We start from the raw sequence: 27,839 nt of genomic DNA on the forward strand, positions 1-27,839 counted from the left end.
ATTAGGGTTCCCCAAAATCTTAGTGTGTAAAGGGGGGGAGCAAAGATTTTTAGGCACGCGTCGAAAGGGGGGCAAACATTTTTGGCACGTTGAAAGGGGGGGGGCAAGCGATTTTGGCAGACCACTGAGAATTCACCACCCTGGGGGTACACATAATTATTGCACAGCCCTTAGGGGCTGTGCAATAATTATGAGCCCTGGGGAGGTAAAATTGGGGGGCAGGGAAAGACATTTTGGCGAGGTGAAAGGGGGGCAAGCAATTTTGGCAAGCCGAGAGCCTTTTTGGGCAAGCGATTTTTGGCACACATTCTTGGGCGCCTTTTAGATAAAACGCTCTAAAAAGGCTTAACTTATAATAGCCAGAGTATGCAAAATAGGCAAGTGGACTACGGAAGTCTATTAAAGGGACAACAAGGGTGAAGGGGTAGAGTCAGGCCCGTACGCATTTTACGTACTATTTTTGCCCATGATCAGCGGGTAGGCTTGGTTGGTACAACTACAATACAATGTAGCTCAATGTGAGCGTGCAAAATGTTTATGTTCTTGTTCTTTTGGTATTTTGTTGTTAAAAACTTTTTTGACACCCCCTCTATAAGGAGCAATTTTTGACCCCCTTTTAGGAGACCTAAAACTTTTTGACACCCCTCTCTTACCCAGCCCCCACCAAAGTATTTCTGAACACTCCCTAAGGGACCATTCACAAACACTTGTTGGGTTATGGGGGGTCTGATGCAAAAAAAAATTGGGCCCCCTTTTCATATCTAAAATATTCAGGCCCCCCCCCCCCTTTTTGACATGAAAATTATGGGTCAACCACATAGTCATAGAAAAGCATATAGGCATATAACTCAATTATGGGTCAACCACATAGTCCCCTTTTATAGGCACCTTTGTTTACAATGGACATTTTATTGTGAAATGTCACTGTACAAGGAATACATAAAAAAAAATTCCACATAGCCCCCGAATGAAAAGTATGATCTTTGTAATCACTCTCATTTTGGGCCATTTTAGACACTAAAATGCCCATAAAAAAAGAATAGCCTCTAGTTCGGATGTGAAATAAATTCACACACAATGCTATCAGAATGAGTACAAACATAATTAAATACATTTCATTCGGGGCTATAGCAAAACAAAAAATGTCCTCTATATTAATGGTTATGGAACAAAGGTGTAGGGGTGGTGCAATAATTATGCGTACCCCGGGGTGGTGAATTATAGGGGGGGGCAAAGATTTTTGGCAGGCCAAAAGGGGGGGGGGGCAAGCATTTTTTGGCAAGTCAAAGGGGGGTCAAGCAATTTTGGCAGGTCGAAAGGGGGGGGCAAGTGATTTTTGGCACAGATATTTTGGGCATCGTTTCTATATTACGCCCTAAAAGGTGTAGGAAAACTCCCGTAACCCCGTAACTTCGCACGAACTTTTTTGCCCATGATCAGTGGGTAGGCTTGGTTGGTACAACTACAATACAATGTAGCTCAATGTGAGTGTGCAAAATGTTTATGTTCTTGTTCTTTTGGTATTTTGTTGTTAAAAACTTTTTTGACACCCCCTTTTAGGAGACCTAAAACTTGTTGACACCCCTCTCTATACCCAGCCCCCACCAAAGTATTTCTGAACACTCCCTAAGGGACCATTCACAACTTGTTGGGTTATGGGGGGTCTGATGCAAAAAAAATTGGGCCCCCCTTTTCATATCTAAAATATTCAGGGCCCCCCTTTTTGACATGACAATTATGGGTCAACCACATAGTCATAGAAAAGCATATAGGCCTAGGCCTATAACTCAAGTTTCCCCCAAGAAAATTTGTTGTCATTTTTTCAGCCCCCCCCTCCAGGAGGGTCAAAACATTTAAGGTCTGGCCGGCCACCTTTTTGCATCAGCCCCCCCTCCCCCAACAAGTGTTTGCGAACGGTCCCTAAGCCCGGCCCGCCCCCAACTTACAAGTGTCCCTATAAAGTACTACAGGAGCAACCCATTTCCTTTTAATGGAATTTTTCATTGAACTTCATAGCTTGTGTACATTTTAGACGTATACACAGTCACACACACTCCCGTGTATTTTTGTCTATACATGTCACAGCTTGCTAACGCGTCTAGCTAATTGATAGTGGTCATGTGACCTATACTAGCGCTATCGACGCCATTGCAGAGCTGAGACTCTGAGTTGAGGAAGGTCAGAAATTGAGGTCAGTATTCACACAACTTTTACATGACTTTCCTTGTAGGTAGTTGGTATTTTCTAAGTCAGAATTAATGCTTGTTATTTTCGGAGTTAATTGAGGTGAATTATACTGTTTTTGTTGCCTTTGTAAATATGTGTCATGGTGTGTTATCTTATTCTTACTTACTAAGCTTACATGGCTTACCTACAAAAAACTAGTACTAGTAGTACATGCACTGTTATTAATTGTCATTCATGATTGCATGACCTACGAATTAATCCATGGCCATGAGTCATACTCATACAGTGCAGTTGTACTTTATATTTGTAGGCCATTTGTAGTACAGATTTTTATCATTTTTATTTTTTGGGTGATTCATCGACCTACACTACAGCAGTGTGTATAATATACAAGTAAGAAAAAAAATGAGGTTATCCGGCGAATGACCAGCATGAATGATTGACCACCAGTCAGGTTTAGGGCCATCCTGACTTTTAGACCAACAGAGCTATTCACTCGGTCGGACATCCGGGAACATTGTCCCCTTCGTCCCCTTTGCACAAGCGCTCGCATAGCAACCAGCTCGAGAAAGGGGAACTGAACATGCGCACACTAGTTTTACAACAAGGCTGACGTCAGCCCGACCAAGACTAAGAGAATACAGTAGGCCTATGACATTAAACTTTCGCAACAAGGTTAAACATGTTTTCAACTGTACAAACATACCTTTTATCCAACAAGCTTTATTTTGTTCCAAAATTCACGTTTTTATAGCAATTTTTGACGTATAGCTGGTAACAAAACCGGTGATGCCAGCTCCAAAGTTTTCGCGTAGCACAAGTGTTTGATGTACGCTCGTTTTGGTGGTAATTTATGCTAGCGTATCATGCATTTTCAAGCGTGTTTGACATTGTTTTACTGCGTTTTTGTTAAAGGCAAAAAACAAGATATGAAAAAATAAAAAGTGAGATTTACCCCAAATTTGCTTTAAAAACCGAGATTAAAAAAAATCCCTGAATATTAAAAATTAAAATAAATACTGCCCTCTGGAGTCAAGCAGTCCAATTTATGTAAACATTGCGCCCGACCTACGATCGAAGGACGAAAAACGTAAACAGAAGTTCAAATAATATTTCCACCTCAATATATGTTGTTTGCATAAATCCTTTCTCAGTTCAATAAATGCAACAATAAACTACTACAATTTAGTATTCATTTGAGTATTCAATTACCTTGACATGACATTTTAGAGATCAATTAAGCACTAAAACTACACACTGGTGAATGCATTTTAAGCTTACTTGATGACATGAATTGTCAACAGGGCTTGAATTTGGCGCTGGCGGTCCGGGGCCATTGCCAGCTAGAATCACGACGGTCTGTTGTACGGTGATCTGGCTGGCCCGTGTGGCCTGTTGTCAGTGTCTACATGGCGGACCTGTCTTTACGATGTCCTGAACTGGCCTGTGTGACAGGTTTTCAGTTGAACATGATTTATAAAGGGTCTTTATACTAGTGCTTTTCTCGCTTTTAAAATATTCATATCAGGGTTGTAGCTAGGCCAATTTCTATGCCAGGTGGCAAATTATTGCGAAGCCGAGCGCGCGTAGTGCGTGGAGCTCACACGCTTACGGCCGGGGGTCCAGGGGCCCGCTTAAGGGTATCACCCCTAAAAAATTTTTTTGCTCCTCTTATGATGAAAAAAATCATTTCTTAAAAAAATTTAAAAAAAAAACAACAAAAAAATATTTTTAATTTTTTTTTTTTTTTTTTTTTTTTTGGTGCTGGGCGTAGCTGCAACCCTGATTCATATCTACCACGAAAATCTATTTCTGTACCGCATGGTAGCAGAATTCGACAACCATTATGTCCAACTGAGTTTGACCTGATTTTCCAGCCCGAGTTTACAAAAACGGTCCATTTTCTGGCATATCCAAGTAACAACACATGTAATATTCTATATTTACTACTCAAACCATTCACTGTGGACCTTAAAGCTGATTTATGAGAAAATATTTGTGTATTTTAGTGACAGTCCGGCGGGCAGTCCGGTCGAGTGAATCCATAAAAAACAGTGTCTGAAAAAATAACATAAAATACTGCCCGAGCTATATTTTCTTTCCTTTTTTGGGGGGGTGAAATCTTGCTTTAGGGGTTGCACGTTCCTCAAACTTGGTGGGTGGGTGCATCTTGACCAGTTGTTAAAAAAGTTAAGTGTAAGCCCTGATTGGCAACACGGCATGGAACTCAATGATTTTCGGAAGTTTTTATGGCATTAAACACCTTGTTTTATTGCTTGTAAAAGCAAGATAATTACTCAATAGCGAGACTTCTTGAGAAAACCGAGATTGCATTTTTTGCGGGGCTTACCTATATAGCGACTGGTCCAAGTCGGGATCGCCAGGTTTAGGTTATGAAATCTGGTCATCCGAGTTTTTGGTAATCTGTATATATATCTGCCAAAATCGAGATTTAATAAAGTATCATTACTACTACTCAAAACAAAAGAAAAAACACATATGATCATCACATGATCATCATCACCGGCGTCGCTATTGCACCCACCAAAAAACGTGCTAATGGACAGTTGCCTCGACATTTTGATTTTCCACTGAGCTGAGCAGCTCATGCACATGTCCAAGCCCGCTACCCAGCAACAACGTTGTGACAACATTTTTGTTACTGTACCAATCTGTCACGGTTCAGGGCGTCGTTCAAAACAAGTGTATCATGTATGAAGGCAATGTTCCGTGGATATGGATATTTCAACTTGAGGGGAAGGCCCGTTCTCACAGGCCAAAGGTCAACATGATAATAACACATTTAATGAAGCTACAAAGTACAATACTAGTTTGGACTGAAAGAAGGCCACACAGGGCACACTCGATCCCTAAATAAGTATGTGGGGATGCGGTAGTTTGAAACTTGAAAGCTTTGAGGAGTACGAAGACTTGACGGAACTGGAAAGCAATGTGATTTTATTTTTCATATAAGCTTAATAAAATATCGCAAATTTTACAGTAAAATCAGTCATACCTAGAAAGGATAAAATTCAAATTGAGAAAATATTCTGGGTATGATTTGTTGTACTACTGCTAGGCTAGTTGTACCCTAGAGGCAGTTCCTGTTTCTCAGTAAGTCTAGCTAAGCTTGTAATTTGCTCAAAAAGCTACAAAGGCTAAGTGATGCATGGGAAATGGAAAAATAGGGTTCTTGTTCATCATATTATTCTTCTTGGCTGCCGAATGCCGATAAACTTTTTGGTCGGCAAAAAAATAAAAGACAGCGCAAGAAGAAAGTTGAATACCGTATTTTGTCAAATAAACGCCCCCGGGAGCGTTACATTTTCCCAAGGGGGGGGCGTTTATTAGAGATCATTTTTAGCACGACAATTCCCGTTAAAATCATTAGGTAAGCTTAAAAGTCACGCTAAAATGACGAACTATGAACTTTTGACACTGACTTTTGGTTCACTGCCGGGTTGCCGATGCAGATTTTCGCCATTTATTGCTGCTATTATCAACCATGTGAGCAACTTGGTAAGCTTACTACACAAGATAGCATGGAAATATCAGAATTTTTTTAACATCTTGGTTGAAAAAAAGTGGTGGGGCGTTTATTTGAGGGGGCGACTATTTGACGAAATCACGGTAATACAAGCTCAACTATTTTGGTATGCATCGATTGAATCGATTCCATAAATGTTGGTCTCACATGAACAGTTCAAATGCTATTGCAACCAAACTTGAGTCGTAACTGCACTATGGGAACACTCATGATCCATTGGTGGTGTTCAAGGTCATATACTGAGGTCAAAGGTCATTTGAGGTCAACTTGTAAATAGGCTGAAAATACACAATCTGGTCTCACATGAACTGTTAGTCCTTATTACAACCATTATTATGTTTTGATGAATCCAAGTGTGTGAAAATATTGGATCCAACACATATTTTAAATTAAAACTCATAGCTCGACCAATAAATTTGGACTCAATCGATCCAATTTTATATCAAACCAAATTTGCATTATGGGAGCATTTATGTAATTGTGGTGTTCAAGGTCATATAATAAAGGTCAAAGGTCATTTGAGGTCAACTTGTAAATAGGCTGAAAATACAAAATCTGGTCTCACATGAAAAGTTCACCCAATTGCAAGCAAAGCTGCATTATAGGACCGTCCATACATGTACCGTATTCGTTCCAATAAGCGCCCGTGCCCCAATAAGCACCCACCCAGGAAATTTCCAATTTGCTAAAGGGTACCATCAATGTTGAAGTGACAGATAGACGTCGATATGGTGAAATAGCTGGAGGACTACAAGTCCTGTGTAAACTTGCAATACATTTTCTACATCAGAAAAGCTACTAGAACGTCTCAGGACCCTTTTATAACATACATAAATTTGTCTCTAATCAACACGTACACCCCTTACGAAAAATTAGGTAAAGCAGGTAAAAAATAAGAGCCCACCCAAAATGACTTTGTTAAGCGCCCTGGGCGCTTATTGGAATGAATACGGTACATTGTAATGGTGGTGTTGTGTTCAAGGTCATATACTGAGGTCAAAGTTCATTTGAGGTCAACTAGAGAACTTTTTTGTATAGTTGCCTAGAACAATTGATCTAGAATTTCCTGTCACATTTCTGAAAACAAGTGAAGTACGGTAACTTTTTCATTATTCGGGTCACGTGATGAGCATTGAATAGCGGCCACGTTTCGTTGGGCGCTCCGCAAACAAATTACTTTTTTTGCCGTTTGGAGGGGTTTGTTCTAGTTCTTCTTCAACATGAGTGTTCCTTCCAAAACAGGGAAGGCCAATACACCTACGAAAGATTCCAGACAGAATAAACATAAGAAAACTTTGAGCTACTTCAATGATGTTGATAAGCTTACAAATGAAGACATGGATATCCCAGGTGACAATGGTGCTTCCGGCGGTTCAGTGACGGTCAAAGATGGCAGCGGCGATGATAACAATCATGACAATGATAACATCGCACCAGTGGGGTTTCAGTGTTTTGAGAAGAGGTTTGATGACTTTATCGCTACTACTAGGGCCGAAATTAGAGATGTGAAAGAAGAATGTGACCTAAAGATAAAGGACATGGAAAAAAAACTGAACAACATTCTTGACAAAATCGACGATTTGGAGAACCGATCCCGTCGAAATAATCTTGTATTCTTCAACGTCCCTGAGGGGGCAGAACCAGATCCGTCTGACTGTACTAACTTTCTTGCAAGATTCATTGGTGAGTTCGTTGGTGTTAAGGATATTGATCTTGGTATTCAAAGAGCCCATCGTACTCCAATACATTCAGGGCCAGTATGCCCCCAAATCAAAAGCCCGTCCAATTCATGCCTGTTTCTCAAACTGGAAAACCAAAGATCAGATTAAGTAAAAGCTGCCATTGCTGTCTTCAAAAATAAGAAGTTTCAGAACAGCAAAATCTTTGTCTCCGAGGATCTGAGCAGGCGGTACAGAGCCAACGTAAGGATCTTTTGCCAGCATTGAAGAAGTTACGTGAAGATGGAAAACGACCCTTCTTCAAGTTCCCAGCAATTCTCAAGTTTGTGGACAATGGAGTGGTCAAGGACTACAAGAGGCCAGATACAGGTGGACAGTCAGACTGAATTCTTTTGCTGGACTTTAAGCTTTCACTGCACTGTTTATCATTTTTTAGACTCATTAAAATTTTGATTATTTTATGTCACCTGAACTAGTATTTTCGCATTTTGGGAAAAGACGTAATTATTTTTAAATAATTGAGGTTTTTTCATTTCACTTTGGAAATGAGGTTCCGTACTTTGGAAATGAAAAAAAAAACTGTACGCCACCTTTTTGTGTGGTCAACTCAACTGTTTTCATATATTTTTCCCATTGTTGAAGTGGACTGAAATATTTCTGTGGGGAAAAATTATCATAGCTTTGACAACAACAAAAACTGTTTTTGATAATGTTGTTTGAAATGTGGCCATTTGAAAAATGTTGTTGTTTTTCACTCACGAAATGAGTTCACATTTTTCCCCAGTAAATTGAATGCTGTGTTTTGCAACATTTGACTCTATAATTTTATAAGGATGCTTGAATGGTGACCACTCACAATGAACCCAGAAAAAAGTCTCTGGGCTACTTTCAGATTCTTGTTTGTTTACATGTACAATGGCCTACATTGTAATTCCAGTTTGCATTGTTTAGGCTTTCTTGAACTTTCATATTGCATTGTAATTTTTATGTCATCATTCATTGGTATTATTCCAGACCGTTATCAAGAACTTTGTACAGTACAGGTGTGTACGGTACATGTGTTATCATTATTCATGTAGTAATGCTGGATATCAGATATCCAGCTCTTTTAAATGAATGTTTTTGTTTGTGGGGCGCCCATAAATTGGCAGCCGGCTTATGTGCGTTTGCCTGACAGTCAGAACTGTTTCCCAATCTCTGAGGTTCTGACCTTTTGCTGGTTTTCACTGATGAAGTTTTTCATGTTTACTGTTGTTTTTGTTTTGTCTGTGTTTTTTTGTCTTGGTCGTTCCATCTGTGTTTGTTTGTGAGTGTTGGGCACACCATGATGATAAATGTAAATGTATGATATTCTGTTTCAATAATGATGCACATAACATGTACATGTATATTTCCTTGCAGGTTTTTTTAGTGTTCAGCATGGATTGTCCTAATCCCAACAATGATTTTTATAACCTTTTTCATGATCAGGCACGCTAAATTGTGCTTCCAATTTACAAGTAATTTTCTTACAGATTTTCAGGAGAGTGACTTTTTTTTCGCTTTAAAATATGGTTCTTAATTTCTCCTCGTTTAACTGTAGAGGGCTCCAAGATAACTTTAAGCGCAAATCAATTTTTTTTTCCTTTTTCACAAAAAGAAAGACGATATAATATTTTTACAGGAAACTCACTCCGCTGTAGCTGATGAAAAATTTTGGGCATCTCAATGGGGTGGTCACTGTTGGTTCTCTAGTTTTGCCTCCAATAGTAGAGGGGTTGGTATTCTGATCAAATCAAATCAAATCATAAAATCACTGTTAATTCTGTCTTTTCTGACCCAGGAGGGAGATTTTTGATTTTGGATGTTATTATTGACGATTTTCATTTAATCTTGCTCAATATCTATGCTCCAAACAAAGATGATCCCGACTTCTTTTTTTTTTGTGTTCGCCAGACTTGACAATATTAATTCTTCTCATTTATTAATTGCTGGTGACTTGAATATTGCCTTAAGCTCTTTGGACTATCAAGGCTCACGCCCTTCCCATTCCAATATCAATTCTCGTAACGCTGTGATTTCACTCATTGAAGAATTTAATCTTTTGGATGTGTGGAGAAATGAACACCCTGATTTACGGGTTTTTACTAGACATCAGAAAACCCTCCTGCTCTTTCAAGATTAGATTATATATTTGTTTCCACTGATTTAGCTGATAATATTTCCGATTCTGGTATCATTAGTGGTGTTAAATCTGATCACTCTATTGTAAAATGTAAAATTTCTACTAATGAGCCTCCTCGAGGCAGAGGTTACTGGAAGTTAAATTGCCATTATTTAAGACATGATGCAGACTTTGTTTCCTTTATTAAGGATAAAATTACTGATTATAAGAATATTCATAGTAATGCATCTTGTAATCCCCATGTTATGTGGGATGCCTTTAAATGCACTATAACAGGTCATTGTATCCAGTACTGTAGTAGAAAAAAGAAGGAGAAAGATAAGATTAAAAATATCTTCAAATTGAAATTGATGAAACCAAACTGAAAATATCAAATCACTGCAGTGGTGATGTCGAGAACCCACTCTCAGATTTACTTACAACATTGAGCTCTTTGGAGGAAAAATTTAATTCAATTTTGGATCAAGAAACTGCTGGTTTGATAGTCAGGTCTCGCATCAAGTGGGCAGAATTTGGCGAGAAAAGTTCCAAATATTTTTGCAACCTGGAGAAGCGTTCATATGAAAAGAAAAACATTCACCTTCTTAAAAAAGATAATGGCTCTATTATCTCAGACCATAAAGATATTCTCAAAGAACTTCATTCTTTTTATGAATCCTTATACTCATCCCAGATGACTCCCGACATTGAAAAGGACATTGCTACTTTTTTGAATGAAATCAATCTTCCAAATTTATCTGAAAACAGTAAAACCACCCTTAATAAACCAATCACCAAATCTGAGATTTTATCGACCTTGAAAGCTATGAATCAGAATAAGTCTCCTGGTCTGGATGGCTTGCCAGTTGAATTCTATATTGTTTTTTTCAATGATATCTCAGATATGCTTATGAATTCATACCTTTATTCTTTTGAAAATGGTTCTTTGTCTGTTTCTCAAAGAAATGGTGTAGTTACTCTGCTTCCTAAAAAAGATAAAGACCCCCTTTTTGTTAAAAATCACCGGCCGATTTCTCTTCTCACCACAGATTACAAAATTATTGCTAAAGTTATGGCCAATCGTCTTAAATTATTTTTGCAGGATATAATTCATGAAGACCATTCGGCTTCATGAAAGGGAGAAATATTGGCAACAATATCCGTACAATTATTGATCTTATTGAATATTGTGATTCTAATGATATTTCAGGCTCCATTATTTTACTTGATATGGAAAAAAAGCGTTCGATAGTGTGGAACATAACTATTTATTTCGGGTCCTGGAGTCCTTCAACTTTGGTGAAAATTTTATTCGCTGGATGAAAACCTTTTATAGTGATAGGAAGAGTTATGTTATTAACAATGGTTTTCTATCTGAATTAATCACTATGGAACGTGGTATTTTCAGGGTTGCCCTATTTCACCACTTTTATTTCTTCGCGCGATTGAGGTCTTGGCAGTTTCAATAAGAAATAATGAGCAAATTAAAGGTATTAAGATTGGCAACATTGAGAAAAAAGTCAGTCTTTTAGCTGACGATACTACCTGTTTTTTACATGGTGATTTGGAATCTTTTCAGAACCTTTTTAATCTATTAAATAAATTTGCTAGGTTATCTGGTTGTAAGCTAAACATGAGTAAGTCCGAGGCTATTCATATTGGTAATCTAAAAGGAAACCCTTTCAAACCCTTTCAGGATGACGGGCTGGTGTGGCAAGAAAATACTTTTAAAACTCTCGGTGTTCAATTTTCATTGAACACTAAGTCTCTCTATGAACTCAATTTTGTCCCAAAATTGATTCAGATTCAGCAAATACGTAATTGTTGGCGTTCTAGAAATTTGTCTTTGATTGGAAAGATAACTGTAATTAAAAGCCTTTTGTTACCCCAACTTCTGTATTTATTTTCAGTGCTTTGTATTTCAATCCCCAAAATCTTTTTAAAAAAATTAAACACTATTTTTTTTCAAGTTTATTTGGAATGGGGTAATGACCGTGTGAAGCGGAAGTTTTTCTGTAATGATTATTCCGATGCCGGTCTTCGTATGACTGACATTGTTGCCTTTTCCCAAGCACAGAAAATTGTTTGGATAAAACATTTATTAGACCCTAATTTTGTTAGCACTTGGAAATTTTTGGAGGTTAATGTTCTTTCTCATTTCAACCATGACACTTCAATTTTGTTCAAAACTAATGCCCCTAACTGTGTTTTGAATTCCTTGAAAAATTCACAGCTTGCGGAAACCATAAAGAATTGGTATCTGTATAGAGACAAAGTAAAGGAAAATATGGGTTATGGAAATTACCACTTGCAGGATCCAATCTGGTGGAACAAAAATGTCCGCTGAAAACAAAACAGTTTTTCTTTTATCCCGAGTGGAGTAATCTTGGTATTTCTACTCTTTCTGATCTTAATAGAGGTTACAATTTAGTTAAGACTTTTGAGGATCTTGTCATTGAGTATGAAATTCCAATTAGAGATAGACGGAAATACAATTCCCTCATGAATGGAACTCTGATTGAATGGTTTGAAAATCCCATGAATGTTGATGTGAACATTTTTGATAAAATTGTGGAAACTTTGTTTGAAACAAATATAGTGACAAAATTTGCATACAACATTTTAAAGACTCAGGATAGACCAGAAAATACAGAGGTTTATTGGATTGACACTTTGGGAGTTGAAGAGGAAATTGACTGGACATCCATTCATGAAAATAATTTTAAATGTACCATCGAAACACACCTCAGGGCATTTTACTTTAAAGTTTTTCATAGAACTATCTGCACAAATAATTTCCTTTATAAAATTGGTAGAACAGATTAAGCCTTTGTGTTTCTTTTGTAAGAAATCAAATGAATCTTTAGCTCACATATTCTGTGAGTGCGATTGTGTGTCTCCTTTGTGGAACAAACTTACAACTCTATTTTATAATAAAACTGGTGAAAATTTTATTTTTTCTAATTTTGAAAAAATGTTTGGGACCGATACCACTAGTACAAAGCATTACACATGCTTGAACTTTTGTATTCTCTGTCTCAAGTTTTATGTTTACAGGTGTAAGTTTCAACAAATTATTCCAAATTTTCAAGCCTTTTTAAATTTGGTCAAAACTAAGTTTAAAACTGAATATAAAATTGCAGAAAAAAAGGGTAAATTGGGAAAACACTTTAAAAATTTTTTATTTGACATCTCAGGAGAGTGAATATCAATTTAGTATTATTCATTTTGCTTTTTTACTTTTTTTTTTCCTGATTTTACTACTCCCATTTATTTTTCATGCTACACATATTCATGTAATCAGCCAGCCTGCATAATGTTGACTGTATTATTCACCATGTTCCATGTTTATGTGCCCATTTTTGCCCATTTATACAGCTAGTAGTACATGTAATACAAGTAATCATGAATACCATCATGCATGTTGTCTTTGTCCTCGGTCTTTGTCTCTTTTGTCTCTCTCTGTACCTGTTGCTTTTATAAGTATGGATTATAGCCTAATATTAAAAGTATAAAAATTAATGTGATAGTAAATTTATATAAATGTAATTGTTCATGATCGTTGGGAACTGGTGGTTCATTGTGTATGTTTTTCTCCCTCCACCAGTTCCAAGCACAGGAATAAAAAAAAAAAAAAAAAACCTTTTTCATTATTCATTATTTTTGTGACTTTCATTATATGACCAAGTAAGTACGAGTGTAAAACGTATTGAATTGGATAATGGCCGACATTAGAAAATCAGTATTATATCGGATCAGGTGGATAAAAGTAATTTTGGTTAAGCCCTACCTTCAATGATTCTGTTTGCACCTTGTGCTGCCATTTTCTATATATTGCACCTCAATTAAACAAATGCATGTAATTTAGTGACATCATTACTTGGAAAGGCCTGAACAGGTTTTTAATTTTTCTTCGCATGTAAATGTAATGTTTAATGTTATGACACAAAATTAACAAAACATGTTTGTATTTGTATTAGGTATAATACATCGAGGTAAAAACACTGTAACAAAATGTCATATCGAGAGAGAGATAGAGGGGAAGTGTTACGTGGACCGGCAGGAAACAATGACCGTCGCATCTATGTTGGTAATCTACCGGATGACGTGAGGGAACGGGATGTGAAGGATCTCTTCTACAAATACGGCGACATTTTAGACGTTGACTTGAAAGCAAACCGGACGTATGGATCACCATTTGCGTTTATTGAGTTTAAAGACAGACTGTAAGTAGTGGTATTTGTATGAAAAATAGGCTATTCTATGGGTTGTTTTACGATCAGGCTACATTTGGGCTGAGCACCATATTGTGCCCTGTTTCGAATATTAGATTAACTTATGATTAAAAGTTGCCATGCCTAATTATTGGCCCCTATTAGTTCCACTTGCAGCCACAAAGAAACTGGTTGAAATGCTTAGCAAATGATGAAAATACACATTTCTGTATGATTTTGGGACAAAATAGCTGTCTCATTTGACCTTTATATCACTGCTAGCAATAACATAAAAACATATTTTGACTGTTCAGAAGTAATGTTTGAAACATGATTGTTCAAAATTGAGAACCATGTAAGATTGTGACTGTTTCATTGATTGTACCATTTCTTCAAATTCATGTTGAAAATTCCGTCAAAAAAATGTCCTCTCCAAATACAAGCTCGTAATCCATAGTTAAAATTGACCCAAGACTAAAATTATATTTTCTTGAAAAACACTAATATATATCCTACAAACTCATAACACTTAGTCCCCTTGCACTTAGTTTCCATGTACCGTATCACATGTTTGAAAGTTGCAAGTCAGGTTTCCGTCAAAATGTGTCCTCTCCGAAAAATTGTACATATACAAAAACGTGTACATCAAAAACATGTTCTGGCATAACTTGAAACTCTGAACACTTGACGCCTAAAAATTTTACAGATTTCCTATTTGACCCATCTATAACACAAAAACAAATAAATTGAGGAAAAACTAGACACTTCATTTTTCATCCCCAGTGAGACAATCTGTGTACCCTTATTGTAAAACAACCCCTATTTAAAATCCATACTCCCACTGTGGTAGATTTAGCTATAGTCTTCCACGGAGGGAGTGTGGATTTAAAATAGGATAGACAATTTGGTAACTTACCATTTGAAATACTGTGGAAGATAAGCAAAGCCATGTACAGGGGTAGTATTAGTTTCAAAATAATTAACCCACACAATTCAATTCCATTTGAAAAACACACCCCCTCTGTGGAAAACTTTTCTTAAATCTTCCAAAGTGGTATGCCAGAGATGAAATAGAATAACTCATTGACGCCAATATGATGACTCCCATTTTTATTATTATAGCGATGCAGAAGATGCAGTGTACAAGAGAGATGGTTACAGCTTTGACGGATGTAAGTTGCGAGTGGAATTCCCTCGAGGGGGCGGCAGACGAGGTGGTGGCGGCGGCGGCGGCGGGTACGACAGAGGCTACGATAGAGGTGGTGGATATGGGCGTGGTAGAGGGCGCGGCCCACCAACACGATCAAACTACAAAATATTTGTGTCAGGTAAGTTACCTGTTACCAGATGGCTTGTGCCACATCCTTAGTCACTAAACAATCCGCCTGACGATAGGTTTTGGAATAGACGTCTCTGATTGGTCAATTTTTTGGTGTTGCAACCATGATTTATTTTCCTTTTAATTGAAGGCTTCGAAGACATACAGTATTTTACATGGTGTAAGTTTTTCTGTTTGAATATGGAGCTTTGAATACTACTGGGTTGTTTTGTGAGTGAAAATTTTACTTCCGTTATCATGGTTATTGCAATTCGACCAATCAAAAAAATCCACCATCTTAATCCCCTGAACACTACCTACCGATCTAACATTGCCTCTGATTGGTCAATTACACAATATCTTCATTTTAATCACCAATCAGAATGGAGTTTTACAATTCATCCCAATTTTTTTGCGTGGTGAAATTATTTTTGTAACAATGTTGCTGATTGGCCCAATTGATAATGAAAACTTCTTTTTGACCAATAGGCAGGTAGTTCTCATGGAGATAAAACAGGATGCTAAAATTGACTAATCAATGACCAGTTTGTCACCAGATGGTTTGTATAGTGAAGAAGGAACACACATCATTCTATTAGTTTCTAGTGAAAGAAACATAGAAGTTATAAAGAAATCTCAAATTTGGGTGTGGACAAATCTGTCACTGCCCTTAATTTGTACACAGTTAAAAAAACAAAATTCCGCCCAAACATTTTATTTAAAGAATTGTCTTAAACCCCTATCCAATGGTTACACCGTAGTAAACCAAAGCTCTGTACTCATTTGCTATATATGGGCTGTTTTTAAGTGAACAATAGAACTTTGGAGACATGTCTGAGTGTCAGTACATTTCTTATTTCTTACATGTCATTTTTTTTTTGGATTAAAAATGTGAAACATGAAAAAAAAAGGAACTTGTACTCAGTGATGCTAAGTTGAATCTTCATTTTCCATTTACCAGGAATCCACAAAGAGTTGTCTGACCTCAAATTTGTGTATATTCTGAAAAAAATGCAGTGTACTCTTTCTTTTCATTTAATAAAGAGGCTTGTGTCTCACATCTTAATTGAATTGTCACTCAGTTGGCTTGACATGATACAGCAGATTTAATCAAAGGGAAGATGCAAAATTCTTTTTCTAACACAAGAAGTTGCCTCTTTCTCTAGCTAACACTCTATTTTGTATTATTTGCAGTTTACATTTTAATAGAGCTCTTATCACATTGATGGCTTGTATGCCCTACTTTGCCAGTTCATACACCTGTTCCTTGGCATCGTCGGCTTTTCATATGTATCCAGTCCTGAGCATCATCGGAACTGGCTGTGAAATGTTTGTGAGTCTACTTCATCTACCCCAAAATTGAAATGCAGATGATTGTCAATGATTTTCCCTCCACTGTTGGGGTATCAAACCCGGGACTACTTGCACCAGAATCGGAGCTCATAACCACTGTGCTGCACTTGATCTCAGCGATTTGAAGAGCATGTGAGAGAAGTAGTTTTGACCCAAAACTGATAATCCCATGTTTTGTTTATGTAGGTTTACCGCCCACAGGTAGTTGGCAGGACTTGAAGGATCACATGAGGGAAGCGGGCGAGGTGTGTTACGCAGACGTCGACAAGAACGGAGAAGGGACCGGCGTGGTGGAATTCCTACATAGAGATGACATGAAATACGCCGTCAAGAATCTAAACGATACAAAGTTCAAATCACATGAGGTGGGTAATAGAGTTCAGACGCAAATTGTGCCAAGTTCTGAACCCTGTGCTGCCTTTCTGACAGTGTCTCTGATTGGTTAATTACAAGATATAATCATCTGAGTAACCAATCAATAGAGCATTTTCATAATGTTGAGCTGCATCCTCGTCAGCCTCACTGACTATTCATACCATATCTCTGATTGGCCTAATACATGATATAGCCCTGTTGTTAACCAATCAACATAGTTCTTAGAGGCAGATGATTTGGCCAGTAGTGCCCAGCTATAACTGTCATTGTTCAATCAAATGAAAAATTCATTAATCAGGCCAAAAAAAAGTGTTGTTTCATGTTCCCCGCGCGCATTTGATTTATGCTGCGCGTTTGCTCTAGCAAAATTGCAGAAGTTGAATTTTATTTTGTATTTTTTATTTTTACATTTTAACGAAATTTAGCTGTGAAATCAATATTCAATTTTGTTTCTGCACCACAACTCCGAAATTGTAACGCTTACAGAATTGTATTTACCTATATTTTGATATTATAAAATACCCAAAATTGGCATTGTTTAATTTATAAAAAATAAAATAAAACCGCATACCGCATTAGATTTCAAACTCCCATGGGACATGAGACAAAACTGTTATTTTGTTTGGCCTCATACTGAAATATTTTATTAATGTTTTGTATTTGTACATTTTCCTATATCTACCACTCGCCAGGGAGAATCAGCATACATCCGAGTCACCGCAGACCGCAACACACCGAGCAGATCAAGATCTCGTAGCAGCTCTCCTGCCAGACGTGAGCGATCTTACACCCGTTCACGTTCCCTTCCAGGGATTAGAGCCTAGCGCCTCACATTTGCACAACACTTGTAATCACATGACAATGGAGAGTTTTATCTCCTTCACACACTGGTTTCTCACCTTTAATGAAAGTGCACTCATGCACAGGACATTTTTGATTTGGTGAGTAGAAGATAATTTGTAAACCTGGTAAATTATAATTTGTTGTTTGTGCAAGAAAGTTATATATGCAGGATGCAAGTTTTCCTGCTTTTGCTGGAATTCCTGCTTTCATGAAGTCCAAATTCCCGCACTTTTCTTTATTTTCAGCCTGTTTTGGCCCAGAATCACACACTTTTCAGGCTTTTTCCTTCAGGTCAGCTTGCATCCCTGTATATGGCTGCCTATATTTGATATTAAAATTGGGCTATTCTAGTTGAAACCCATACACCCCTAAGATATGACCTTAATCTCCCACACGGGGGTTGTAGATTTCAAATGGAAGCACTCATTCAGTCAATCCCATTTGAAATTCATACTACCTGTGTGGAAGATTAAGGTCATTTCTTCCATATGGGCCTATGGTGTGCCCTTAATTTCCCACACAGGGGATGTAGATTTCAAATGGAAGCACCCATTCAGCTAATCCCATTTGAAATTCACACTCCCTGTGTGGGAGATTAAGGTCATATCTTCAATAGGGGCCTATGCTATGGTGTATGTATTTCAAATGGAATAGCCAGTTGCATTTACAGCTTGGGCTATTCCAGTCGAAACCCACAAGACATGACCATAATCTTCTCTCACACAGGGGGTGTAGATTTTAAATGTAAAGCACCCATTAGGCTAATCCTGTTTGAAATTCACACTACCTGTGTGGAAGATTAAGGCCATGTCTTCCATAGGGCCTATGTTTTTCAAATGGAATAGCCAGTTGCATTTGCAGCTAGGAATCCAAACACTTGTCAAAAGCTTGTCTTATGGGGCACCAGGTTTTGGGATTGCTCCTAGAAGCATTATCAAGTCTCACTACCCTCAGACTAGACTTTTTGACAGCACTTTTAATTCTAAATGACAAAAGGCAGCTATTGGGCTATTCCATTTAAAATCCACACTACCCTGTGGAAGATTTAGCGCATGTCTTCCACAGTGGGAGTAAAAGTTTTGAATAGAGTAGACAATTTGGCCGGGCAATTGGGTAACTTCCATTTAAATACTCACCCCAGTTGTGGAAGGTATAGGTAAAGCCATAATACATGGGGAGTATGGGTTCAAAATGATTACCTGTGACCAGTTACATTTGAATAACATACTCCCTTTGTGTGAAGAAATTTGCAAAATCTCCCACAGGGGTAGTGTGGATTTCAATCGGAATAGCCCATTTCAATTTCTTGCACTCACATGACAGATTCATTATGTCTACAGATTTTAGAGTGGATACGACAATGAGATTATACCAAAAGAGCACCGACTCCACTGGATTGTCACACATGGAGGGCAATAATTAGTGTACCTCTGGAATTTATCAACAAGAACCCGAAATCTAACAATAATTTGAATCTTAAGCTTGAGCATTAACAGTGGTCTGCGCCTGTAGCACTAAGTGCGCATTATTGGCACAGCACAAAGTGGCATTAGGCGCAGAACATAAAACCAGTCAAGTTTACCGCGAGCATGCCGAAATAATCTTGTAGGTATACTATTTGCCCTCCATGAGCGACGTGCAAGCATGGTGGAGTCGGTACTCTTTGGTTCTATTTCATTGGGATAAGCAGAGGCACAGTGACTGGTAACGGTTGTATTCACTAACTACTTGCCAGTTGTAAAATGTAAACCGTTTTTGTACGACTTGTGCAATGGGCTTTTTCGGTTAAAATCCATACACCACTATATGGAAGACATGACCTTACTCAATCTTCCACACAGGGAGTGTGAATTCGAAATTGAATTATCTGAATGGGTGGCCCAATTTGAAATCCCTGTTATTAAGGTTGTGTCTTCTATAGGGGTGTTTGGGTGTTAATTGGAATGGCCCAATGATGGAAAATACAAGGAAATGGTGACAGATACTGCCACCTTTTTCCTTGGAAGGTAGTTTTTGACTCCTAAATGAAAACAATGTATTGGTTGGATTTATTTTGGCTACAAAATTGTTTTTAAGTCTTATGGTGTTTTCCAATTTCAAATCTGCAGACAAACCTTGTAGCATTGGTCAGGCCTGGAAATATGGGGGTGTAGATTTCAAATTGAATCACCCATTTAGGTAACCCCATTCTTTGGGATCGGGGAGGGGGAATTTGCTTCACCCCATGTAAGAAAATACACAAATAAAGAAATGAGAAATTTTGCTATCATTGGAGTGAAATATGGCTTACCTCCGCAAGAAATGAAAATTTTTTCCAGCCCTGGCAATTGTTTTATTTAAATTTCATACCTTTCTGTTATTTTAGTGTATACAGCACCTTTAGTGCGTCTTTGCAACAAAACATTTGTACATGCATTTTTTTCGTACATATTTTCTATACCGTAACTGTTAATGATATGTAAGACATAGTGGAGAGGTGGGCTATAACATACATTAACCCTATGGGAACCACCGGCATCTGGCAAGCATCTAAGAACTACTTTGATTGGCTACAAAGAGGTCTATATCATGTATTAAGCCAATTGAAGAGACATGATAAGATGACTCAGGGCTGAAGGGGGATTATGAGTATTTTACTGTCATGGCAAATAGTTGTTGTTAGTGAATAATTGGAAGTTCTTTCAGATGTAGTAATGTAAAATGATTTTGTAAATAGTTTAGAAGGAAGTACGAGGTTTTGATGATTTTCTATGTGTTTTTGGTTTAGTAACCACGATGGCATCAGTTTTGCCTGATATGCCATGTCTCCGATAAGAGTGCACATTAGGTTTGGTGAGCATGATCTGATCCATTCAGACTGAAGGCGGAAAGGTTGAAAATTGAGTTATTACCATCACTAACTTGCACCTACCAGTACCTTAGCTTACTGATTTTGAAATACCTAGAATACCTTTTACATGTCCATTTTCTAATGGTTTTTTTGTTATTTGCTCCTTATTTTTGCCTGTATATGTGTACATCCATATTATATCAAAAGGATGCACTTGTCAGCTGCTACATGTGTCTCTTATACATAATTAGCTAGGAACAAATACCAGACTCATCTCAAGTGGAGGCCACTTCATATCACCACCAAATCACATGTTTTAGGAATACAGCTAAAACATTCCTGAACCATGTGACTTGGTTGATTTGGAGTGACCTCCACTTGAGATGAGTCTGGTATTTGTCCTAGCTAATTATGTAATAAGAGACATGTGTAGCAGTCGACAAATTCGTCCTTTTGATATGGATGTACAAATATCTCTATCTCATCATTACTGACTTTGACCTGATTGGATCAGATTGTTTCATATTTGGCACAGTGCCATCTTGATAGATACACACACATGGTTTTGGTAGCAGTGTACTCTTGAGCAAAAGCAAATACGTTGTAAAGATTTGTTTTGAGAAGGATTGAGTAGATACGGAAGATTCAAATAATAGACTCGGTTGATCGGACAAATTTATATTGTGTTATTTCAGTTGACCTTAATCTTACACACAAGGAGTGTGAATTTCAAATGGGATTACCTGAATGGATGACTCCATTTGAAATCTACACCCCATGTGTAAGAGATTATCATATCATCCATAGGGATAGGGCTTGTATGGGTATCAACTGGTATAGCCCAATATTCTGGGGTTTTTTTTGCACCAGGGTGCATGGCTCGCTTCCCCAAATCTTGGGCTGTGTGTGTTGTAATATGTACATTATAATAAACCCTCCCATAAAATGTAGTAAACATGGCTTCCTTTTTACCATATTGCCATTTTTGATTGATTCTTCATCAATATTGCTGCATTAATTTGTAAATATATAACTGGCATGAAAGGCTTTCTTTATACTCAGAATTTATGTAAGCAATAAAGACATGTATTGCAAGATTTACTGAAGAACACCATCAATTTTTTTTTTTTTCAAAATCCTGACATTTTATGAAAAGAAATTCAAAATTTATGTAACATGATGCTCAACAACACAAGATTAATGCAGAAAATCCAAAAACTGTAGTAAAAAAGAAAATAATAAATTATAAATGTCATGAAGAAATGAACTGCAGTTATGTTTGTATAAGACCTGTAACATTAGTGGGTCATTTTTATGCATATTTTAGTAGGTACATCTAGCATGTAGAAAGTTTGGTTTAGCCCAATGGTGACACTCATAACAAAAGGCTATTCCAGTTGAAATCCATACACCCCTTTGGAAGACATGACCTTAATCTTCCACACAGAGTGTAAATTTGAAATTATGTTACCTGAATGGGTGACCCAATTTGAAATCTACACCCCTGTGTGGGAGATTAAGGTCAAATCTTAGGTGTAAGGGATGTTAACCAGAATGGCCCAGTTATAAGCCCACTTTCCAGTTGACAGACACTTTGTATTTATTTGATGATGTCAAAAGATAATACCGTTTTTAATCTGTTATGTGTAATATTATAATATTGGATGGCTTTGAGTGATACTAGAATTTACCCCATGATGAGTCAGTCGTGAAAAATACAGGCTGAGCTGAAGGCGAGTTTGGTATTTTCATGACCAATGCGGTATATTCTTGTGGCACACAAAAATAAGCCACAGGTATTATAAAAATTAATAAGAAGCTTTTTCAATGCTTTTTGAGTGCCAAAGTACCAAAATAAACAGGTTGGAAACCAGTTGTTTAAGTGTAATCATCTTCATGATCTCGTAAAAAGCAATTTTTTTTGTTCCTAAGTTAAAGACTCGGGTACATCTTTGATGTTCTACATGTATAATTGTGCTGTTACAGATGGGTAAGCGGAGAATGCCAGAGATCCTTGTGTATATAGGGTGTAGAAACTTAATGGTTTAGGGGGAATCAAATTGATTCTAAAAAATGTAAGAATCTTGACAGGAATTGAATCCCTTATTCATGAACAAAATGTACAAAATACAGAAATTGCTACTGTGCAGTACACTAGTGTTTGAGTTTTATCCATATAGTATCTAGGCTGTGTTTCTAGATCAGGGGTTCTGAAGAGGTGGAGGTGGCCCTGGGCCATGTGACTCACCAACCACTGACTGATGTATATAGCCCTTGTCTAACTCTAAATGTGAAGGAAAACATAAGAAACCTTGGGTGTATTCGCCAGCGAAGTGACGTAATAATCGGATTAACTACCATAGCAATAGGTGAAAATAATTTTTGATTATACCACACTGCACTATTTCATTCATGCAGTATACCTCTGCATTGAACCATATCATGCTGAATTGCTGATCACTTGCACCTGTAAGATTAGTATCTTTGAAAAGAGTGATATTGTATTCAATACTATGATTCCAAATGCAATATTGTATTCAATACTATGATTGCAAACATACACAGGTGATGAGTGCAACCTACTTGTAGTGCAGCGCGATATATATATTCAAAATTGTTTTCACCTATTGCTATTGTAGTTAATCCGATTTATTACGTCACTTTGCCGGCGAATAGTCCTCAAACGTTTTGTTTTTGGTGAAAGACTAAATTTTAATTTGCATGTGAAAATTGTTTGGCCCTCGGACGTCAAATAAAGTTGAGAACCCCTGCTCTGGATGGTATACCTGTGTATTCTAGATTTCATACTTTGTGTAAAAGCAGATAGTTGTAAAAAATGTAAGGTGCTCTGAAATATTTTATCTGCAGAACAATTGCTGTAATTATTTCAACTTTGTAAGAGACATTGTCAAGATACCTTCATTAAATTTGATATTGTAAAATGAGTTCACTGTTTATCAATACCACATGTGATTGGACTATTCCAGTTGTTGAAATCCACATGTACGCCGTATGGAAGACATGACCTTAAGGGTAGACGAGGTATTGTTGGTCGAAGCAACCTAAAAAATCGATTTTCATTATCTATATCAATATATTATTGAAAATTAACGCCTTGATGTTTTGCAAAAGTTCATTCTACAAATCATATACTTTGCAAACTTGCTTAATTTATTGTTGTTAATGAGTTATGTACGTTTTACAAAAGTGTTGTTGTTTCAGCCCTCTTTACAACGTAACTTAAGAACCGCAGCACCTATAAAAGTGTATCTGTGATATTTTAATTCTTCTACACGCTCGCTATGAATTGAGCAATGCAGTTTTTGCCAAAGCTCACTACCATTCGTAAGATGCTGTGAACTACCAAATCACAACAGTTTAAAATAATTAATAACCTTAATCTTCCACATGGAGTGTGTATTTCAAATGGGGTAACCTGAATGGGTGACTCCATTTGAAATCTACACCCCTTGTGTGGGAAACTAAGGTCATGTCTTCCATAGGGGTGTGGATTTCAACTGTAATAGCCCAATATCTCTACTTTGCAAAGAGCACAATAGAGTTTTCTGGACACTATGTTTTTCATAGGAGAGCAGATGTGGATGGCTAAATTCTTACCTACATACCGGTACACTCTTAAAAAAAAATTGAATGGGTATAAATCTTTCATTGCACCAAAACTCTTCTGTAGATTTTATAGTAATTATTCTTGATTTCTTTTGGTACATTTTATGCATTCTACTGTTATAATAAATCATTTTCTTGATATTAATTGCAAGTTTCAATGTGTTTCTTCTAGATTCAAGGACAAAAAAAGGTTAACAAATAGAGCAGTATGTACGTAAGGACTCGTAAAAGGGATTCCGAGGATGGAATCAGAGGGAGGAAGCGTAATAAGAGCAATATCCCTTGGATCAGAGGGAGGATGCATATTAGGAGCAATATCCCTTGGATCATTTAGGATAGGCAAAGGTCCAGGGATAGAGGAACAAGGGAACTTCCGGATTAAGGAAGGAATACAGTTTTAAAATATAGAAGGAAAGAAAAAGGAGGAAGGAAAACAGGGAAATTTTGGTAGCAAAACAAAATAAGGAGGTGAATCATGTGACCTGATCATGTGACCAGATCGTATGAGGATATTTTCACGAATCAGATGATGGAATTTATATGGTATGATAACGAGTTCTGTGTTAAGTATGTGTGTGTGTGTGTGGTTGGAAAAAATAGCTACAAATTCAGTTGCATGTTTTGTATACAAATAACAAAATACCAGCCGATGTGACAATTTCTCTTTGTCATTAAAACTTTTGGTTATTAAAGTTCAAGGACAGTTGATTGTATGCATGCTCCTAAACCCATTTATTTTTAAAAAGTTTCAACCCGAATAATATTATCGCACATCTATATATCTCCTCTCATTGCACCAAGAATGTCTAAATTTGTACCAAAGTGCTAAACATGAGTCAAAAGTTCAATTGACTGAACAAGATATATTGATTTTGAGAATAGTGTTACGGTTAAAATGTTAACCGTAACACTATTCTCAAAATCAAAATATCTTAATCTTGAAACCAGTATAACCTTAATCCATAATATTAATCCTAATCCTAACCTATAAATACTAGTGTCCTTTATTCTGTATTCAATTGGGCTATTCCAGTTGAAATCCATACACCCCCTATGGTAGACATGACGTTAACCTTCCACACAGCAGGGAGTGTGAATTTCAAGTGGGGTTACCTTTCCTTTCCTTTCCTTTCTAGTACTTCCTATTGCAGCTCATTTGAGCTATACTGGAAGTCCTCTGGAACTTAGAGGAGGTGAATACAGATATCAGAACCGGGGATGGTCCCCCTTCTCTTTTTTTTATATTTCTGACACTTAACGTGCACAGGATTTGACTCTTCCTGTACACGGGACCACCAGCTTTACGTGACTTTCCGAACCACGAGACACCGTTCATACACTACATATATGGGTGATTCCATTTGAAATCAATACCCCTTGTGTGGGATATTATGGTCATGTCTTCCACAGGGGGCATATGATTTCAAATGGAATAGCCCATTCTTAAACACTTGCAATTACTTGAAATTTCATTGATTCCCAGCCGTATTATGTGAGTCAATATGAAAAAGCTGCAGCATTTACAAAGGCAGCCTGCTTCTCGGCCCGCTACTCAAAAACCAATCGGATACATGGGGTTACTCCATTTGAAAACCACACCCCTTGAGAAAGAGTATGGAATTCCATCCAAATTCCCATTTTTTATCCATTCAAGGTCCAACCATTTACACCCAAAACACAGGGGGCAAGGTATTGAAGATTCTTAAAAAAGTTCCCAAATAGGGGGCAAATTGTATAAGATTTCCATTGTTTTAATCATGGATGTACCATAAATCAAAAACAATCCACCAGGATTAACCATATAGTTCAATGGGAATTGAGATAGAAGTGGGGATGTGTATTCCAAGGGGATGTGTATTCCAAATGAAAAAGCCCATTCAACCAGACAGGTAACATTAATTTCAAGTCCAGACCCCCAAAGTCCAGGTAGATGAATCTTGATTGCAAATATTTTTAATCACATTTTTAGCAAAAGTTTTTAAGAATGAGAATGTGACCTGTCATCTCGCATAACACACAATTCCATTATTTATTAGGTAAAGCAGCCTTTGATGGCATTCTATTTTGGAATAATGGTATCGCCAGTATGAGAAAACACAAATGTATGACAGTCAAAACACAATGATTTTATTCCTCCAATTCCTGCATGTTCAGAACCTACAGTTCACAGGGGTTAATGAAGGCCCTCACTGCAATAGCTGCTCTATGTGAAAATATCTGCATTCTATATTGTACAAACAAATGTGGCAGCTTTTGCAGATGATAGTAGTCATCATGTTTAGCACTTGGTCTGTTCCAAACAGTAATATCGAATGTTATTAATTCATATTAAACAATTCATTGATGCCAGCACTGGAAGCTGCCATTACTGATAATGCTTGTGAACACAAAGTCTGGAAAGGTGACCTTCATGCTGTGTCTGATCATCTAGTCTACTGCAGTAGACCCTTTTAATTTATAATCACTGTTATCTGACCTTCCCCTCTGACCATGGAAACCATCTATCCTGTTCTGAGCCAACAGCTAAATCTTCCAGTTGATGGCTCACTCCGTAACTGCTCCCCTGAGAACCACACCGGGGGCGGTCGGCAAGGAACAGTTTTCGGAGTGAACCATCAACGTTAAAGATTAATAGCTGTGCTGTTGGGTCAGAATTTAGGAAAGACAGTGTTTTCCATGGACAGAGGGGGACGCAAGATAAAAGTGATGATGATAAAGGAAAAGAGTCTACTAAAGTAGATTAGTGATCATCCTGTATTTTGGAAATGGGATAGCAATATGCATGACTATTTTGATACCAAAATATATGATATTTTTTGAAGTTGTTTAGAACAAGACTTTACATCTAGATTTTTATTTCTATCGGAAAATGTTTTGTAAGAATTTTAATAGTGCCCCCCAATTGTATACCAAACCAGCTTGGGTAAATTTTATTAACTTTCATGAACATTCTTAAAAAATGGGCTATTGCATGTGTATGTCCATCACCTGTCTCTTGGTGCTCTTCTAACAATAAAAATGTGTAAATGGCAGCACCCATGGCAACCAGCTGAATTGTATAACTGGAGTTAATCAATTACATGTAGATATTACTGATATTACTGATAAAGGCATCGTCTTATCATTCCTGACACCTCTCCTCCTCGCATAAACCATATATTTTGACATTTAATATTTCTTTTGTACTTTCTATTTTTGCTAAATTTATTAAAGGTGTTCCTTCGCTGGATGCAAAAAAGGGATGAACATAAGTTTAAGATGATTCATTCATGGAACGTACACGCTAGGATCAAACATGGATCGAAAACTATTATATACGGTGCATGAGATCGCAATGGATATATATGTGTTGGATCGATGAGCTGATCGGCATCCAATTTTGGAAACAGATGTTGAGCGTGGAAGGAATACAAAGAAATCATTTTGGATGTAAAAAAATAAATCATTTTGGATGTCAAGAGAGAAATCATTTTGGATGTTGGAAACAAAGAATTATAAAAAGGAAAAGGTTTTGATCACAGATTCGTAAGGAAACAAAAGAGGTTCAAAAGATTGGTACGCAAACAGCTGTGTTGGATCTCTAAGATGGCATCAAATTTTGGAATCAGATGTTTAGCAAGGGAAGGAAAACAAATCAATTGGATGTCATCATTTCAGATGTCATAATTTGAGAAGTCAATTTTGAATTCAAAAGAAGAATTTTGAACATTGGATAGCTAGGGC

The 27,839-nt window shown here is 37.2% G+C and overlaps 1 protein-coding gene across 3 annotated transcripts; it reads left to right on the forward strand.

Moving 5' to 3' along the window:
- The first annotated feature begins 2,074 nt into the window (after positions 1-2,074).
- On the forward strand, positions 2,075-27,524 carry LOC140140928 (serine/arginine-rich splicing factor 1A-like). Of its 3 annotated transcripts, XR_011857334.1 has the most exons (7): positions 2,075-2,191; positions 13,537-13,782; positions 14,893-15,098; positions 16,628-16,806; positions 17,509-17,757; positions 24,289-24,659; positions 27,330-27,524. XR_011857334.1 is itself a non-coding variant. In XM_072162688.1 (5 exons), exons 2-5 carry the CDS (start codon positions 13,571-13,573, stop codon positions 17,638-17,640), a joined length of 729 nt encoding a protein of 242 aa, XP_072018789.1. In that variant the 5' UTR covers positions 2,075-2,191; positions 13,537-13,570; the 3' UTR covers positions 17,641-22,609. The 3 variants fall into 3 exon arrangements, 2 of the variants coding, with proteins under 2 accessions (XP_072018789.1, XP_072018790.1); XM_072162688.1 differs by lacking the exons at positions 24,289-24,659; positions 27,330-27,524 and having other exon boundaries at positions 17,509-22,609; XM_072162689.1 differs by lacking the exons at positions 2,075-2,191; positions 24,289-24,659; positions 27,330-27,524 and adding an exon at positions 2,266-2,286 and having other exon boundaries at positions 17,509-22,609.
- Positions 27,525-27,839: the final 315 nt, after the last annotated feature.

This window comes from Amphiura filiformis, chromosome 19, assembly GCF_039555335.1.
Source record: "Amphiura filiformis chromosome 19, Afil_fr2py, whole genome shotgun sequence".
Lineage (NCBI taxonomy): Eukaryota > Metazoa > Echinodermata > Ophiuroidea > Amphilepidida > Amphiuridae > Amphiura > Amphiura filiformis.

Coding starts and splice junctions, on each gene's coding strand:
- LOC140140928 (XM_072162688.1), top strand. CDS start 13,571: ATGTCATATCGAGAGAGAGATAGAGGGGAAGTGTTACGTGGACCGGCA. Junction 13,783..14,892: donor ATTGAGTTTAAAGACAGACT/GTAAGTAGTGGT, acceptor TTATTATTATAG/CGATGCAGAAGATGCAGTGT. Junction 15,099..16,627: donor CTACAAAATATTTGTGTCAG/GTAAGTTACCTG, acceptor TTGTTTATGTAG/GTTTACCGCCCACAGGTAGT.